Raw genomic sequence first — 17,104 nt, 5'->3', positions numbered from 1 at the left:
GATTCAGCCCTGTTGATGCGGACCGTTAATCATGACCAACAACAAACAATCAATCTTACCTTAGCGAGCTCCCCAGCTAGCATGTTTCCTCCTTATCCACAGCCATTCACTTGCTCGTTCTGCTGCCTGAGACATGTTGCTAACCGCAAGTTTCAGGCTCCGTCCCCGAATGCCCAACTCAGTTAGTAGGGCAATAACGGACTTTGCCACAAAACCACGGCAGCCCACCTCTACAGGCCGCACTCGAGCCCTCCAACCTCGCTGCTCTGCCTCTGCTGCCATTTCAGCATACCTAGCTTTCTTGCGCTCATAAGCCTCCTCAACTCGATCTTCCCACGGGACTGTGAGTTCGATAAAATAAACTCTCTTCTCTACCTCAGACCACAGTAACAAGTCTGGACGTAGCCGGGTGCTAACTATATATGCTGGGATGACTAGCTGTTCATTCAAGTCAACCCTCATTTCCCAGGCTCCACCTACACTTAGCTGCCCTAACTTGTGCCTGACCTTAATTGGTCTAATCTTTTCTCCCTCACATACAAATTTGATCTGTCTAGTCTCTTTGCTAGCAACTAGAGAATTTACTTCTAGCCGCTTTTCCTCAACTGCAGCTGCCAAACATTTCAACACCTGGTTGTGACGCCAGGTGTATCGCCCCTGGGAGAGACTGACCTTACACCCTGACAGTATATGCCTCAGTGTACATACACTAGAACACAACGGGCAGGCACCATCCTCGCCCAACCACTGATTTAAGTTCTGGGGAGATGGCAGCACATCATAAGTAGCCCCTAGAATAAATCTAATTCTGCTGGCCTCCATGCTCTACAACTCTCTCCACTTCAACTTTCTCTTCTCTACACTCTCCCAGTTCACTCACTGTCCTTGCTTTGCCTGCAACACTGCCTTAGTACATCTTACTGCCTCCTCTTGCCTATGTACTTCTTCAACTACCATCTTCCTCTTTTCTATTACTGATGCCTTGTTCCACACAGGTTTCCCTATGCACAACCCTAAGCCTCCACGCCCATGCTGCACCTGACCTATGATATCCCTGTGTCTAAGAGCTGACTGTGCTTGCTGTACTGCCTCCTTTGGGTTCCACTTCCTCCCTGTTTTAACTGTGGGCGCTACACTCCTAACCACTGGATCCTTTGACTGAGTCAGAGTCATTTCCAGTCTAACCTTAGCACACTTGAACTCCTCTGTCAGGCTAGATAATGGCAATTCCAATATGCCTTTCCCATATAAGGCTACACTGCTTAGGCAGCGTGGGACTCCGAGCCATTTTCTAATGAATGAGTTAATCATCCTTTCTAGCTTTTCTACCTTTGAGGTAGGTAAATTCCTTGGCACTCATATCAGCAACACACTCAAATGGCACGATAACACCAGTCACATAATCAAAAAGACCAATCAAAAACTATTCCACCTCCAGCAGCTCAAAAAATTCAGTCAAACGTAATCTCCTCCTCCAGTTCTATACAGCCATCCTTGAAAGCATCCTCACCTCATCCATCACAGTTTGGTATGCAGTCTGGACAGTCAATCACGTAGTAAACTTCAACGCATAATCAAAAAAGCATCAAAAATCACAGGCACCCGCCTCTCATCATTAGACTCACTCTACCATATACGCACAATCACAAGAGCACAAAAGATAGTTTCTGATCCATCTCATCCAGCTAACCACCTGTTCCAACTGCTGCCCTCTGGCCGGCGCTACAGATCCATATCAACCAAAACAACCCGGATCAAAAACAACTTTTTCCCCACAGCCATCAGGTCACTGAACGCCACTCACTCCTGAAGCAATACCCTTTCTGTAATTTCTGTTCATGTTGAATGTCCTGTATTTATTTGTATATGCTACCTTCCTGTACTGTCTGTGTATTGTCTGATATCTGTACTGTCTATGTTTTTGCTGACACAGTAGCTATGTGCTGTAATATGCTGTACCGAAATCAAATTCTGACGACTTTGTTGTGCAGTCCTTAATAAATGAATCTGAATCTGAACATTGTGTAATTCCAAAATACCTTTCAAACATGTTTCTGAGTAATCCAATTAGTAATCACCGGTTTTCAAAATGTCTGACTACTGTGGCCTTGTTTACAATAACTGCAACAGATTATGGCAACTTTTTTTTCTGTAATAGTAGCCTACAGGAATGTGACCATATGTAATAAATCCCTCGCCAGCCCAGCTGGCAGTAATATCCTGCCATCTTAATCATCTTATACCCAATGGCAAGAGAATGAAAACACTTGAACCATTTATTTTTTACAAAGAACAGTCTTTTAATAGATAAGTTCCATTTGCAAAAACACGTAGAAACATTGGAAGACACTGCAATCTGTACACTGTATTCACTACCTTGCAGCTACATCCTCCATAAGACAAGTCTGTTTGAGAGTCTTGTTATTAACATTTATCAAAAAGATAGCAAGGGGGGAAAACGCCTTATTTATTGTCCTTAGTGAGACAGCAAAGCCTTCAAAACTTTAGTTTTTAAATATACACTTCTGCCTCTTACAATAAATATGAATCATCAAACATTTATTGAAAAGAACACACAAAAAGCGACAATTTCATAAAGGTGACACCATTTACAATTGTGCGTGTCGAGTCGACAACCTGTCTGGGTAGGCTGAACTTGAACTGAACTACTCCCAATAGTGCAACTCAGAAACTACAACAGTAGCTTCACAGATCTGAGACTTTGATATTGACTCATAATTTGGTGCTTTTAATTCATTTGTGCAAAAATACTGATTGTGAAGACAATAACTGATGATTTTTGACTGAAAAGACACAATACAAAACATGTATTAATTTAAATGGAAATGTCACATTTCTGCAGTTGAAATGCTGATCTTGCCATAATGCTGATCCAAAGCTGTACAACATTAGTTTGACATATATCATATGCTCAACAGGAGTTTCATGGTGGTGACTTCAAATGAAATAATTGTGCGCATAAAAAGATCAAAATCGAACCTCAAAAACAATGGACTGACTGCCCTTTCTTTTCCTTCCATGCAAACTATAACCCCCCCACACACACGCACATACGCACGCACGCACGCATGCACAAACACACACCCACACACATAAACTCTGAACAATCCTTCAATTGATAACATAACATAGGTAACTTTACCCAGTGGTAACATCTTTTGGGGTAAATGGTAGATAGAGGACCGCAGGAATGAGTCCGGAAGTAGCGCTTGGGTTCGTCAGGGGAAAAGTGAATGGGCTTTTAGAAAGGGGATTTCACTTAAATGCATAAAATAAGGTCTATGTCTGTGGTTAACAAAAGTTTATGGGAGAGCGGATTTGGGTTCAGCAGGATAATCTTCGCAAACGTGGATAACTTTTATGACTTTTGGAACGTAAATGCGTTTTTAACGTGATTTTTAGAAAACGCTTCAAAAGGCATAAAAGTGATTAACGTTTGACAAGATTCGCGCTCCCATAAACTTTTGTTAACCACAGACCTTATTTGATGCATTTAAGTGAAATCCCCATAAACCCCATAGACTTCCCCCAAGGAACCAACATGGCAGCGATTTCTGATTAAGCCTACAAAAATACGTCATCCCTGCAGTACTCTATAAGGTCCTGTAACTTAAAGGTCCGCTCAGTCATTGACTGCTGCTGCTGTAGCTTTGTACACACTTTAATTGATGACACAATGTGGACATTACAACCACAAGTTATTGGTATTTAGCCTTTCAATACGCTGTGATGTTTCATTCAATGATGACAATCTGATAATGTATCCATCCCCATAGGCAAATCCTCTTTTCTCTGAATGTGTATACTTCAATCATACAGTCTCGTTGCTCCTTAAGTTGTTGCCATTGACTCCCAAGTGTGTTTTTCAAAATCAACCATCTCTCCTGAATAAGCCCAGTAGGTTGAAGTCGCCTCCTGTGTACGAAGTAAATAATAATAAAACAGAAGTCTTTTTACAGCAAAAGCTTTGTTCAAACCTCCCACAATAGCCAGGTGTACACAACACGAAAAACAAAACTGTGTGTCCAGACAAGACTTGCATCATTGTCACTATATCCAAAAGTGCTTGGAAACGATAACTACAAAATGTATTCCGTAAAAACAAAAGCAAATATCCAAAAACTGCACCCACATGATTGATTTTGATTGTCACAACGCTAGTCCTTTAGAACCTGAGCCTGGTTTGTGACCGCTTCATCAGATCGAAGAAGTCATTTTTAAAATGTTGATATCCAGGGAGTCCTTGGTAGTTTGGTGCATGTGTATGAAAGTGATAATGGTACAGTATGATGTACTCTCATGTACATTGTACACACTCAGAGTGTTTGTGGTTTATGTGTTACACACAGAATTTCAATGGATAGAACGGCCCTTCCACTGTTTGCTATGGTAATTTGGCTAGTACAGTACAGCATGAAATACGATTATGGAATTTTAATGCAAGTCTCGGCACTAAGAACGTCTGTCACACTTGCTTGAGAACTGTGCAGATGTGTGTGTTGTACGAGTGCTTAGCAAACTGTCAAAACCCTAAAGCGAATGTTAGCGACAAGGCTAACGTAGCTTTATCAAGAGCTATTTCTCTCTCTAGCTCTTCTTGCAACATTAACTATTAGCAATCCATGGCAGCAAGGAGACAGAAAAGCTCTGTTGGTTTTTGCTGCAAAACCTCTCCTCTCAGCGACTTGCTGTACGTCAGTTCATACGGAAGCTAGCCCAAGAGCTACACATCAAAATGGCTGCCGCCCTGACATTAACGTTGATTTGAATAGGAACGACCGTTCTATCAATTCAACTCCTGAGGTGTTACAGTAATGCACCAGTCACTCTTTTACTGCATATAACTATAGGGATTGGATTTGTGATGGCCTGTGCTCATCACACATGGCATAACGTTCCTCGGACCAACCATCATGGACTGGCCCATGTCTTGACCACTCTCTGACCACGGGGGGGAGTCCATGGGCTCCCGTTTGATCGAATGGATCAGCCCGTGACCTTTGAACTCATAATTGCCATGCTTGTTGTAGTCCTGGTGCATGTAGCCCTTGTGGGGGTCCAGTGTAGTGCCGGGATAGATGTGGGAGTCTATGAGGTTGATCGACTGGCTGCTGCAAAGCGGGTCTGAGTGAGAGAGTCTCTGAGGACTAAACTGAGTGTTGTCATTGTGAGTGTTGTTGCTATTGCCCAGATCTTTGTCGCACTTCAACAGACGCCCGGCTGCGTTTCCACTATTGTTGACTGCATAGTTTTGATAGTGGCCATTGTTGTATGTTGGGCTGATGCCTGCTTTCCCTCGATGACAAGGCGAGTACTGTTGATCATAATAATCTGCCTCTGATTTGAGCTGGAGGCCGGAGTTGGGGTCGTATACCCCGTTCCCATAACGACGGTCGATGGTGTCGGGGTCACGGCAAACCCAGGGCCGCCCGTAGGCATCGCAGCCATTCTCCGAGTCGGAGTCATGCTCTACCTTGATGGCGGGCATCTCAGGCATCAGGTGGCCATCGTAGCATTCGCCATAGCCGTTCTCGTTCTTCACCAGGTCCACGCAGTAGACATCCGGGTCTGTGGGACTCTGAAGGTTCCCGTAGAGCTTGGAGACAAACACCTCGCCGCCTCTGCCACTGTGGCAGCTGGGGGAAAGGCGGTATGGCTTACCATATTGCCCGGCCTTGTTCATGCGGTTAGAGGGGATGTAGCCGACACCCTGTCCCGCTCGGAGGGGTCCCGAGCCGGGCCGCAGAGGCCACCCGCCGCCCATGCCCGGGCTGAGGCCTTTGTGGGGAGCCATGGAGGTCTTGCAGTAGTTGAGGGGCTCCTCCTGGCTGTAGTAACCATCGGGGCGGTGTTTGAGGTTGTCTTTGGAGAGAGGGGTCCAGGGGGTGTGGTGGCCTCGCTGGGCGCCACCAGGAGTGGGACAGGAAAGGAGGAGAGGGTCTCCGATGTGCTCCCCTCGCTCACTGTGAGGGAGAGGGATGGCATGAAGAGTGGGGTGGGGAGAAGAGTGGGATTACAGAAAAAAGTGTCAGAGCATTAGTCATGAAACAACCTATATAGATATCATGTCATCATAGTTCTTTATAACATACAGGACAAGGTATTCTCCCTACAAGAAATATGCCGCAAAATATCCTACGTCCGTGCAGATATTCATTTTGGGAAAGTCGACAAACTGACTGCTTTTTCTACTGATTGAGGAATGAGTCAAAACACAAATATCTCGAGCTGTTTCACTTCAGTCCATGAGAGCATCTTTCCAGAAGTGACTCATCTTTCCCAGGATCTGTCTCATGAGAAAAATGAGAGCAGAGCCATAGCCAGAACCCTCAGATCAGCTAGGTCTCTAGAACATGAAGTCTCAGTTCTTTCTCTACATCAGCTGGGTTGAAGTAAATTAACTGAGTTCCTGAACGCCCGAAAAATAAATCCCCCAGAGAAGTCCTCTGATACATTCATTGCTGAACTGAAATAATCGTATTTTCTGTTGCAGTTATTTAACTCTTTACAGTATATACTGTATCTGTTGAGTTCTATTAGAAAATCTGTAACTCTTCAGTAATGTGTTCAGTGTACAATCGTGTATCACTCCACCTCTCTAGCTTCCCTCTGCTCTCTCAGCTGAAGAGACAATAACACAGTGTTTCCCAAACTATGGGTCGGGACCCAATTTGGGCCGCGGACCTGTGGGGGGCGGACCTGTGGGGGTGAGTACTGTGGGACCTGTGTGGGGTGGGTCCTGTGGGACCTGTGTGGGGTGGGTCCTGTGGGACCTGTGGGGGGTGGGTCATGTGGGACCTGTGTGGGGTGGGTCCTGTGGGACCTGTGGGGGGTGGGTCATGTGGGACCTGTGGGGGGTGGGTCCTGTGGGACCTGTGGGGGGTGGGTCATGTGGGACCTGTGGGGGGTGGACCTGTGGGGGTGGGTACTGTGGGACCTGTGTGGGGTGGGTCCTGTGGGACCTGTGTGGGGTGGGTCCTGTGGGACCTGTGTGGGGTGGGACCTGTGGGGGGTGGGTCATGTGGGACCTGTGGGGGGTGGGTCATGTGGGACCTGTGGGGGGTGGCTCGTCAACTGGTCATCATGGCAATAACAGATAGCAGATAATGGCTTTGGAGCTCTATCAAAGCCCTGGAAGTTAAGTATTTAAAGTATTTTTCCGTAGCAATATCTGCGCTCAAGAAATCGCTTTAAACAATCTTGTCATATTACAGTACATTCATGTCAACTGCTTTTATGATGTGAAATCATATGCTGTGCAGGTGGAGACAAAGCAATGGCGTCATCTGTGTGGATCCTGACTGGACATTCATAGAGCAGCTTTCACCTAAAGAGCTGTGATAAGCACACATGGAAGTGATTTCATCATCTCAAGCACTCTATTATAAAGGATGAAATCAAAGGATGCAGCTATTATTATCTAGCTCCCATGACTTCACCTTGGGAGAGTGCTACTCATATGTGACAGGGACTGATCTTTTGGGTAACAAGTAGGCCTTTTTTTTTTACACGGATTATGAAAGTGCAGATTGTAAGCTTTCAAATTATGTGTGTTACGGTTTGCATTTGGCAGCGTAGACAGGATCCCTCTAGCGTAGATATGATTATATTTATTTCTATATCTTTCTGGCTGTCTTGATGAATTCAATGGCTTGCTCGCCCTGTTTGTCCATTTGAGGCTTCCGTAAGCCAGATATAGGTCACGTACGTGGGACCGGACTCTTTTTCTGGTGGGACCTTCCACCCTCAAGAGAGGGACGAGGGTGGTTATGGTGGTGCTAGCCGCGGAGCAAGGAAAGGACAGCCAGTAATGGACTTCATGTATTGGAAGACCTGGTGTTCCTTTTTGATAAACTATTTGCTTTCAGTCCAGTTTTCACAGGGAACCGTTGAACTGAGGAGGCCTGGACCGGGTCTCTGCCATCTCCAAGATGACAGCGCTGTCCCAGCTGCTAGTAGTGAGGAGTGCGGCCTACCTGCGCCAGGTGCTAGATAAGCAGATATTTCAATGGTCAAAACAGCCTAATCTTCCTGTAATCTTGTTCATTTCTTCATGTTACAGTTATTGGTGTAGTAGTAGAAACCCCTAGACAACGAACGATGCCAAGTTAATTAATGAAATTCAAACCAAACTGTAACAATTGTCATACATTGAAATCTGATAATACTGTAGTTGTAGAAGATATGCTTATTTGAACGTTCGTACTCTTAACACATTGACTGCCAGCCGTTTTTTTCTTGCTGTAGGTAGCTTCTGCCAAGCCGTTTTTTGAGGATTGTGGCTCATTTTACAAGAGCCGAGGATTCTTTTCTGCTTGGAGTTTGTGAACATACAATATCTCAAAAGTACTAATAGAATGTGTACTTTCTCTGTCTAAAAGAGTTAGTTTGTAGAGTTAGTAGTTATGTAAGCATTAGCAGTTGAATACAGCATGGTTTTAGCGTCAGAAAAAATATTCAGAGATAAACGGCTTTTTGTGAAATTCGATATAACAGTCACTTTAACCATTCATTTTTGGCTCTCTCTCTCTCTCTCTCCCTCCCCCTCTCGCTCTCTCTCTCTCTCTCTCTCTCCCTTCCTCTCGCTCTCCCTCCCTCTCTCTCTCTCTCTCTCTCTCTCTCCCTCCCTCTCGCTCTCCCTCCCTCTCTCTCTCTCCCTCCCTCTCGGGAGGGAGACGCACTAGGTTTAATCCTAGTGAGAGGGGGAGAGGGAGAGAGAGAGAGAGAGAGAGAGAGGGAGGGAGGGAGAGAGAGAGAGAGAGAGAGAGAGAGAGAGAGAGAGAGAGAGAGGGAGAGAGCGAGAGGGAGAGTTGCTTCAACTCCTCCCTCCGTGGGCGTTCTTCTTGGCTGCAGCGGCCGTCACAAGCTTGTCACCAGTCTGACTGCTTTGCTGCTGTCCTGTGCCTGTCTGCACGGCCGCTGTTTGAGGAAGTCGGCATGGACTCGCTCGCTTCTTGGAGTTTTGGTTGAGAGAAGCTTTTGCGATTCTGGTCATATTTATGCTGCGTGTTTCAAAGTGTGTTCCACCAATCTATTATGTAAATTTGCAATCCCGCATCGCCAGCAATCAGCGGGAAAACGAAAGCGTTTTCCCCCATCCATTTTCATGAGAATGGCTGGGGTGAGAATGGCGTGACAAGTTAAAAAAATGCTTGCCTTCCTCTAGTGAGGAGAGCACTGTTGCCACTTAGTGGGTCGGTGGAATGGGTTGTAAACGTTCGGTGGCTCCAATAATTATATAAGAGATGTAAAAGGGTTAGATGCACATCCCACGGTCAAAAAAAAAAAAATCATTTTTTTGACGAGTCAAGTCGTCGCTGGCAGTGAACAGCTGGATTGTGTTTGACGACTACACTCGTCGTTGGCAGTCAAGGTGTTAAAAGCAGAACAAGCTTGCCCTGAACAAGCTTAGTTTGCTAACAAATCATACGTATTTATATATATTTATATATATAAAAAAATATATACAGTATATCTTGATTTGTGCGATTTCACCATTGCCTACTTGTTCCTCCTTTCAGCAGACCGCGTTACATATAGCAGTACAGGACCTAACCTCATACTTAACACTTTCAGTGCCACGGCCCTTGGGCAAAAGGTTGCTTGCTGTGCCACATAGGCCGCAATGCATTTTAAAACAGTCATATAATTTTTTTAATAATTACTATGTAAACACTGAACACGCACAAATAACGATCAGACTCTCTTCTATCACCTGCAAAAAAAAGTTTATTGATCCCATTTTCCGTTCTTTAGTTATGAGCCGGAGAAGATAGCTTGGTTGAACGAAAAACATACCTTTTTTTCTACGAGCTGAGATAATGAGCCTTTTGTGAAATTAAACATTTCAAGCACATCTCTGACTCTGAAGCGAATTTTCTGATGTCTGGGTCTGTCTGGGTGAAGTGTATGCTGCTCTGCTGCTCTCCGTGCTCCCCCCCCCCCCCCCCCCCTCAACTGCACACGCCTCCTGGGTGTGTCTTATGTGTCTGGTGGCTCTCAGTCTCTGCTGAGTTTGCTGCGCACACACAGTGAATGGTGCGCGACATTCAGCTTTTTGGTTCCGCGTGTGTTTGTCACGGGCTGGCATGCTTCCAGTTCGGAATAATAATGCTGATTATGTGAATGTGCTGTTGCAGCGTACATGGAAGTGCTCAGTTGTGACAGCGGATGCTGCTGCTGGGGGCACAGCTGGCGTTGTGCTCGTTTATGGAGGCACGTCGATGCATACGGACGGATGCGATGCGATTTCCTCATTTTGCCCAGTGACTATTTCTGTGTGTTTGGCTCCTTTTTCTCTGATCAGGAGAGTGCTGTCGCCACCTAATGGGTTTGTAAAATAGGTTATCGACCTCCAATAGCTACAATATTGTTAGAGGCGACGTAAGAAGCTTAGATCGACACCCCCCCGTCAAAAAAACAATTTGGAGTTATGACGCCATTTGGCGTCGCTGGCACTGTACGGTAAATTTCTAATGACGCCATATGGCGTCGCTGGCACTGAACGTGTTAATGGCCTCCCAATCCAAACAGCCAACCTGCTGTTCAGATAGAAGTAATTGGTTTTGCTTAGAAAGCCATTCTCCATTGCAACGTGCAGGACAAGTGTTTTTGGGAGGATGTGAACAGCAGAGGGGCCATCAGCCTCCCAGAGCTGGTATGGTAATGATGCATGAAGCAGAGAGGGCCTTATCCAAGCTGAGATGTGTACTGTAGCGTCCAGCACTCAGTAGAACATATTACGGCGTGGAATGCATTTATTGAAGCCATGCGTGGGGACCATGGACATCACCATGATAGCTAGGTTGCGTTTGTCTTTTCTTTGCTGAGTGGTGGAGACTGTTTGCTTGTTGTTTTTGCCTGTGTTGTTATGATCTGTTCAAAATGGGTTAATAATATATCTTTACGTGTTTGTGGGTGGAGGGGTCCTGCGGGGAGGGAGGTTATTTTCCGAGTGAAGCTGTTTGTGTATGTGTATTTATTGGTTCTTTGTAGATGTTTGTGGTTTATATGTTTTTGTTTTTTTTGTATGTTGGAAAATTTAAATAAATAAAAAATTGATCACAAAAAAAGAAGTTGGCAAAGGGTCTGCTGGGATGAGAAAAGGGCTTATGCTTGTGTTGGTGACTGGGTTTCAGGGTGAGAGGCTGAATGCATGTGAGGGAGTGCATACGCTGATGTACAAGTGTATTCGTATAGCTGTTGCTGGGTGAAAAGCTGGTATCTCACATGAAAACCTGGCTGATTTTCCCATTGGTGCCCATAATTTGTGAAACACTCCAATTGGTTTCTCAGGCCTTCAGTTCATGGAACTCACTCAGCACATATCTAAACTTAGCCTGCCCTGGTTAAAACCATCCTGATCATGTGACCTCACATTCTGTTTGGTTCCACAGATCAGTCTGGACTTCTAGCCGCCCAAATTGATTTCCTGAAATGACAATGTACCCGGGACGTAGTTGATGACGTGACTGGGCCAATCAGGGCTGCTCCTGGCAAAACAGTGATGATGCCTCCCGAAGCAACGAGCGGTAACGTTAACGTGAGGAGAGTAAAGTCTCCTAACTTAACTAACAAACTTAACTAACAATTAAACAAGAACAAAAGTATACACCGGCGGAGTTTCTTGGCGGAGAAGACATTTTGCCGTTCTTCTGAGTGAAGTTGGATTTGGTTCTGACACTGATTGGCTGAAGGAGTTGTCTGTCAAGGCAACTGAAATTGATGTGGGCAGCTGGAAGTCCAGACTGATCCTTGTAGTGAAACAGAATGTGAGGTTGCGTGATCAGGATGGTTTTAACCAACTAAACTGTGCATCTAAGTAAACGTCTTCCTAGGGCTGGGTTAAAAAAAATATTTTATCGATACGAATCGATTTTCATTTGAAGGAACTGATATACACTCATACAGTAAATCCCAATATCAATCTTTTAATATACGGTAATGTATTTTCCCATGGATGCTTGAAGCTTTAACCCCATTAGCCTCACATGGTTTGGTTCTTAGATCTCGTAAACATTAATATTTTAATATTATATTTTGCAATATTTTGCACCAGGTTAGGGGGTTCCTTCTACAATTTACAGTATGAATTCTTTGAGTCTTTCATATTTGAAGCAAAATTGGTATTGTAACTGAAACTCCTATCGTATTGAATCAGAAACCGAAAGAAATCATGACCTTGTGTATCAGAATCGTATTGAATCGGGGAAATCAGTGTCGTTGCCCAGGCCTAGTGCTAACAAGGTCCATGGCTCCTCTTACCCATGCTCCAGTGCAGAGATCATCCCTCCCCCTCCCCCCTTGCTCTTGCCCCTCAGCAGCATGCTCTTCATCTTCATGTCGGTGATGGAGGGCAGCAGCAGGGGCACGGCCACGCAGAACAGAGCCAGCTGGGGGGGCAGCGGGGCCCCAGATGCAGACTTCTTTTTCTGTCCGTTGAGGAACTTCAGCCGGCCCTGGAACTGCATCGTCTGGAAACACAAATGACGACTGGTTGACTGACTTGACGTGATTAATGCAGAGGATCTGCACGGTCCTTGGGTTCAGCGATTTTAAAAGACTATGCTATTAATCACTAATCAAGCCCCCTCTTAGAATGTGCCAAAAGTCTTTACATTAGAGCTTGCATTTCTGTGAAATCGGCAACCGCTTCCTATTATCATTTGTTAGTCAATGGGCGAAACCATACATCTTACCGTCACTTTCAAGCCATTCCATACAGTTCCATAGCTGGAGTAATACGTAATAGAACTTAATCAAAGCACTTGAATAGGATTTTGAAAGCAATGGTTACTCATTGACTTGCACTAGCATTGCAAACAAAGGCTAACAGAAGGCTGCTGATTTCTCCGAGATAAAAACTGATATAAAAATGTTTTGAATGTTATAAAAGTGGACACAAAGTCTTAAATTATCTGATGTCAAAGTCTTAAAAATAATTACGTCTTAAATACAGTTGTTACTAATACAGGTGTCTTGGGGGGCTTCATCTCCCTGAACCTTTTCCAATTGTTCTTTTTTGTCCTTTGCTTGGTTTATTATTAATATTGCCAGGTGTCCAAATTGCATCAAATCTGACACTGCACATCCTTGGGTCCCCAGCACCACACCCGCCAAGTGTAGTGTAGATCGGACAAATGGTCCTCGAGATATGCGAAGGACACACTCACTCACATACAGAGATTCCTTGCTTTATAGTATGATGATGTTTACTGTCAAATAATGTGGATTTGCCCACATTGTTTCTTTATTTTTATGCCTCCGCCGGCGATAGCCAGGCCGGAGGCATTATGGATCCAGGTTGTCCGTCCGTACGTATGTCCGTCCGTCCAATGTTCGTTAACGCGATATCTGAGGAACGCCTTGACGGAATTTCATCAAATTTGCCTCAAACATCGACTTGGACTCAAGCATGAACTGATTAGATTTTGGTGGTCAAAGGTCAAGGTCACTGTGACCTCTCAAACGCCATTTTCAAGCTTGTTAATACGATATCTCAGGAATGCCTTGACGGAGTTTCATGAAATTTGCCTCAAACATCGACTTCGACTCAAGGATGAACTGATTAGATTTTGATGGTTCAAGGTCACTGTGACCTCACACACCCAAGTCCCAAGCTCTGTAACCCAACATCTCAGGAGTGCCTTGACGGAATTTCTTCCAAATTGCCTCAAATGGTGATTTTGACTCAAGAATGAACTAATGGCGGAGGCATAAATCCGCGGTGTGGTCGTTCTAGTTGTTTTTAAATTGCTCTTAAATTTAATTCCAGGTAGCATTAAAAAAGTGTGAAATTTTGCTTTCTGAAACCCGCAAATACCTTGTCCCTTCATTTGATATTTCAGCAATATATAAGTATGCTTTGTTATTCTACAGATGCAGCCTTGAATTGCTGGCTGATCATTGACAGGTCCCTGACAGGGCCCATCCAGATCCTTGGCAGATTAAACAAAGATAACACAGAAACGTAAATTACAGTAACGACTTAAACTTACAGTAACTTCACATAACGTAACATAACATAACTAAAACCAATTAAACCTTTTAATAAACCACATACTGTACATGTCCTTTGTTTCTCTAAAGAAATGTCTCTTATGGTGTAACAAAGTTCAGTTATTTGGTCTGGCAGCCAGCTGGGCCAATTCAAGGGCGAAGCAAATAATCCTATTTTTTTAGGATTATGCTTTAAAATACAATCTTTGTGTCTTCACTGCAATTCGAATGATGAGGAAAGCAGGAAAGTATTAGCAGCACATGCTCACTACATGGCTACAAGCTGTTCCAGTACATTTAGTTAACAATGTCAGAAGATTGTTCTGTAGAATTTGTTGTCCAGCCAACATCAATGAAACCAGATCGGACTTGGTGACAGTGAACTCTACTGACACTGACCAAATGGTCCAGACCCATTATTCTTGGTTCCGTATCATCAGATCTCATAGGTTTCCATTACTGCTCTCCAAACCACTCTGGTCACAGCCATGAGGGGCGAACCACACGTCTGCACTGCTGCCATGTCCAAGCACCAAATACCCTCATAATACCTTGCAATAGACTATAAATAACTACCGTACACACACCACAATTAAAAATTAAGTTTTGTTGCACCAAATGGGATATATTACTTTTTATGGGCCTGGGTCTTCTCCAATTCCTATTTTCACTACATTTTCGACCTTTTGGACCTATTTTCACTATTTTTCTAAATTGCACTTGAGAGCTGAAGCTGCAAGTTTAGCTTAGCTGGATGTTTGGGTCAGACCACTTACCAGGAATCCAGAGGTGCTGTCCAAGAGGCAGCGCACTCTGGCTATGAAACATCTGTTGAGGAAGGAGGAGAGCTCAGCGGGAATCCCAACCCCCTCCGGAGAGTGGAACAGGCTGCTCACCACAAAGTCCTCACCTGCCAGGTGAAGAGAGGGACGGGGACATCTGATTTGTCTCAAAATTTTAAAAGAAAAGTTACAAAATGCTTCACAGTCAGGAAAGTAAAACGGGAATCAATAAAACATGAGCATTCTAAAATAAAGTTGTTGAAAGGGACACGTACTGTAGCCTACACGACACGTACATCAGGATAAGCAGCACAACATGGAACTTATTAGTGGTTCTCAAAGTGGGGGTCCTTGAGGGGGTTCCAAAGGTCCCCCAGCAAAAAGGGGAAGAATTTATTTTCACTATAATTCCATCCATAAGTAACACAATGAAAGAATGTGTGACTATTTTGGTCATGGGTTTCATACACTCTTAAAACATTTAAAAGCAAAAATCTGAGATGAGATGGGGACCCTGAGACAAAATCTCATAAAATGGGGGTCCATGGTCTAATCTGTGCCAGTTTAGGGGTCCTTGATGTAAAAAGTTTGAGAACCACTGACTTAAGGATAATAGGTAAGGAAACCTAAGTAATTGTTTTTCCAATATTTTATTTAATTATTTTTAATAGAGCAGTACACAAACAAGACAAAACAAACAGGCTCAGGGCACAGACAGGAAAAGAAAAGAAAGAAAAAGCATACAAACATCATCAACATTCAATATTACAACGTGGTGCTACCAGCCACATAAGTCGCATATGTGCTTATAAGAAATGTACATGGGATCCTGCGCGCGAGGGGTCCATGAGAAACCAGCCAGGCAAGTCACCCGTCGCCCCTAACCTCATCGAGGTAGGCGAGAAACGGGTCCCAGATCGTTAGAATTTTTTTAAGTGAGTTGGTTCTCAGGAACCTGAGCCTCTCCATCAACAGCAATCATGTCCATCAACCACAATTGAAAAGGAGGTGAAAAGGGGGACTTCTATTCCTTCAGAATGTGAAGGGCAGAACCAGAAAGCATGAGACAGGGTGCCCTCTGACACCTGACACCTGTCACACAGTGGTGAGACAGAAGGGTAAATCCTGTGCAACTTATGCTTAGAATAGTGCAGACGGTGAGCGACTTTAAGCTGGATCAGGAAACCTAGTCATTGATTGATAAATGATATCCCTTTCACTGACCAAATCCTCTGTATTTTAGAGATATTGAATGAGGAAATTCAGCTAACGATTTATGTTTTCTTATAGTAACTGGATGTGCTATGTCGCTTTTATGAAATGTGCTCTTCAAACAAATGATTTAAGACATGATTTCACAAAATATACTGATTTTGCTAGCCTGATCTCATCAGGATTATGCAAACAAATATTTGTATTCACCTAAACTGAAATAACTAAAAAAGAAGGTGTGCTGCCACCAATATGAAGTCAACATATTGATGATGTAGAAGACCATCATGGTTCAACAATAGTAACTAACAAAACCTTAAAATGGGGGGGGGGGGGAGGGGTTACAAAGAATGTACAGCTACTAAATATAATAGAGAATCAAAGTCATGCCCACTTCTGGTTTAGGCGTACACACCAGGACCATTCGTCCGCCGTTCTTTTTTCCATCTACATTTAGTGAAATCCTTTAAAACATAGTTGTACTTGGTACAAGAGTTTCAGCTATTTGGAATCATGAACATTTGACCCAGAGCAAACCTTAAAAAAATAAATCAATAGACATTTTGTTTTTAAGTTTTGGTCTGAGTGAAATGTTCTATGGTCTCTCGTGATTCCAAATATAGCTGAATCGCTTGGGTTGACAAAGTAAAACAATTTTCATAAGCATTTTATGAAATGGAGAAGGGAAAAAGAATGGCAGACGAATGCCTCTGGTGTGTAATATGCCTAACTTTGGCTCTGACTTTGGCTCTCTTTCACCATATCCAGATGAAGGGATTCGGTCCCTCCCTCCCTGGCACATGTACCCACCTGTCCCTGGTGCCTGCTGGCCGTCCTGGTGCGGCGCCCCCTGGTGCTGTGGAGGACACATGGCCCAGTGGAGCTGGCGCTTGAACTCCTGGCGGTCATCGATGTGGATGTAGTCAAACACATTCTGGTGCATCACATCGGTCTGCCAGGGAGAAACGAGATGCAATCAGAAATGTTACAACAGGTAGGAAGAAAACCGTATATAAGGAGTGACCCTGTCTTTCTCCACTGGAGACTATCCATTGAAGCAAACGTCATGAGAATCATCTAAAAGATAATGG

The 17,104-nt window shown here is 44.1% G+C and overlaps 1 protein-coding gene across 1 annotated transcript in view; it reads right to left on the bottom strand.

Moving 5' to 3' along the window:
* Positions 1–2,289: 2,289 nt before the first annotated feature.
* The window catches only part of ahrra (aryl-hydrocarbon receptor repressor a), a 126,206-nt gene continuing 111,391 nt past the window's right edge, over positions 2,290–17,104 (bottom strand). The window contains exons 6-9 of the mRNA XM_083651047.1: positions 16,824–16,965; positions 14,796–14,929; positions 12,286–12,494; positions 2,290–5,984 (exon numbers count right to left, since the gene is read on the bottom strand). Of these exons, the coding sequence (XP_083507173.1) occupies positions 4,853–5,984; positions 12,286–12,494; positions 14,796–14,929; positions 16,824–16,965 (1,617 nt within the window). The 3' untranslated portion in view covers positions 2,290–4,852. The remainder of the gene's footprint in view (positions 5,985–12,285; positions 12,495–14,795; positions 14,930–16,823; positions 16,966–17,104) is intronic.

Source organism: Poromitra crassiceps (assembly GCF_964638095.1).
Source record: "Poromitra crassiceps genome assembly, chromosome: 2".
Classification (NCBI taxonomy): domain Eukaryota; kingdom Metazoa; phylum Chordata; class Actinopteri; order Beryciformes; family Melamphaidae; genus Poromitra; species Poromitra crassiceps.
The sequence above is the reverse complement of the archived record's forward strand: the minus strand, read 5'-3'. Positions and strand labels throughout refer to the sequence as shown.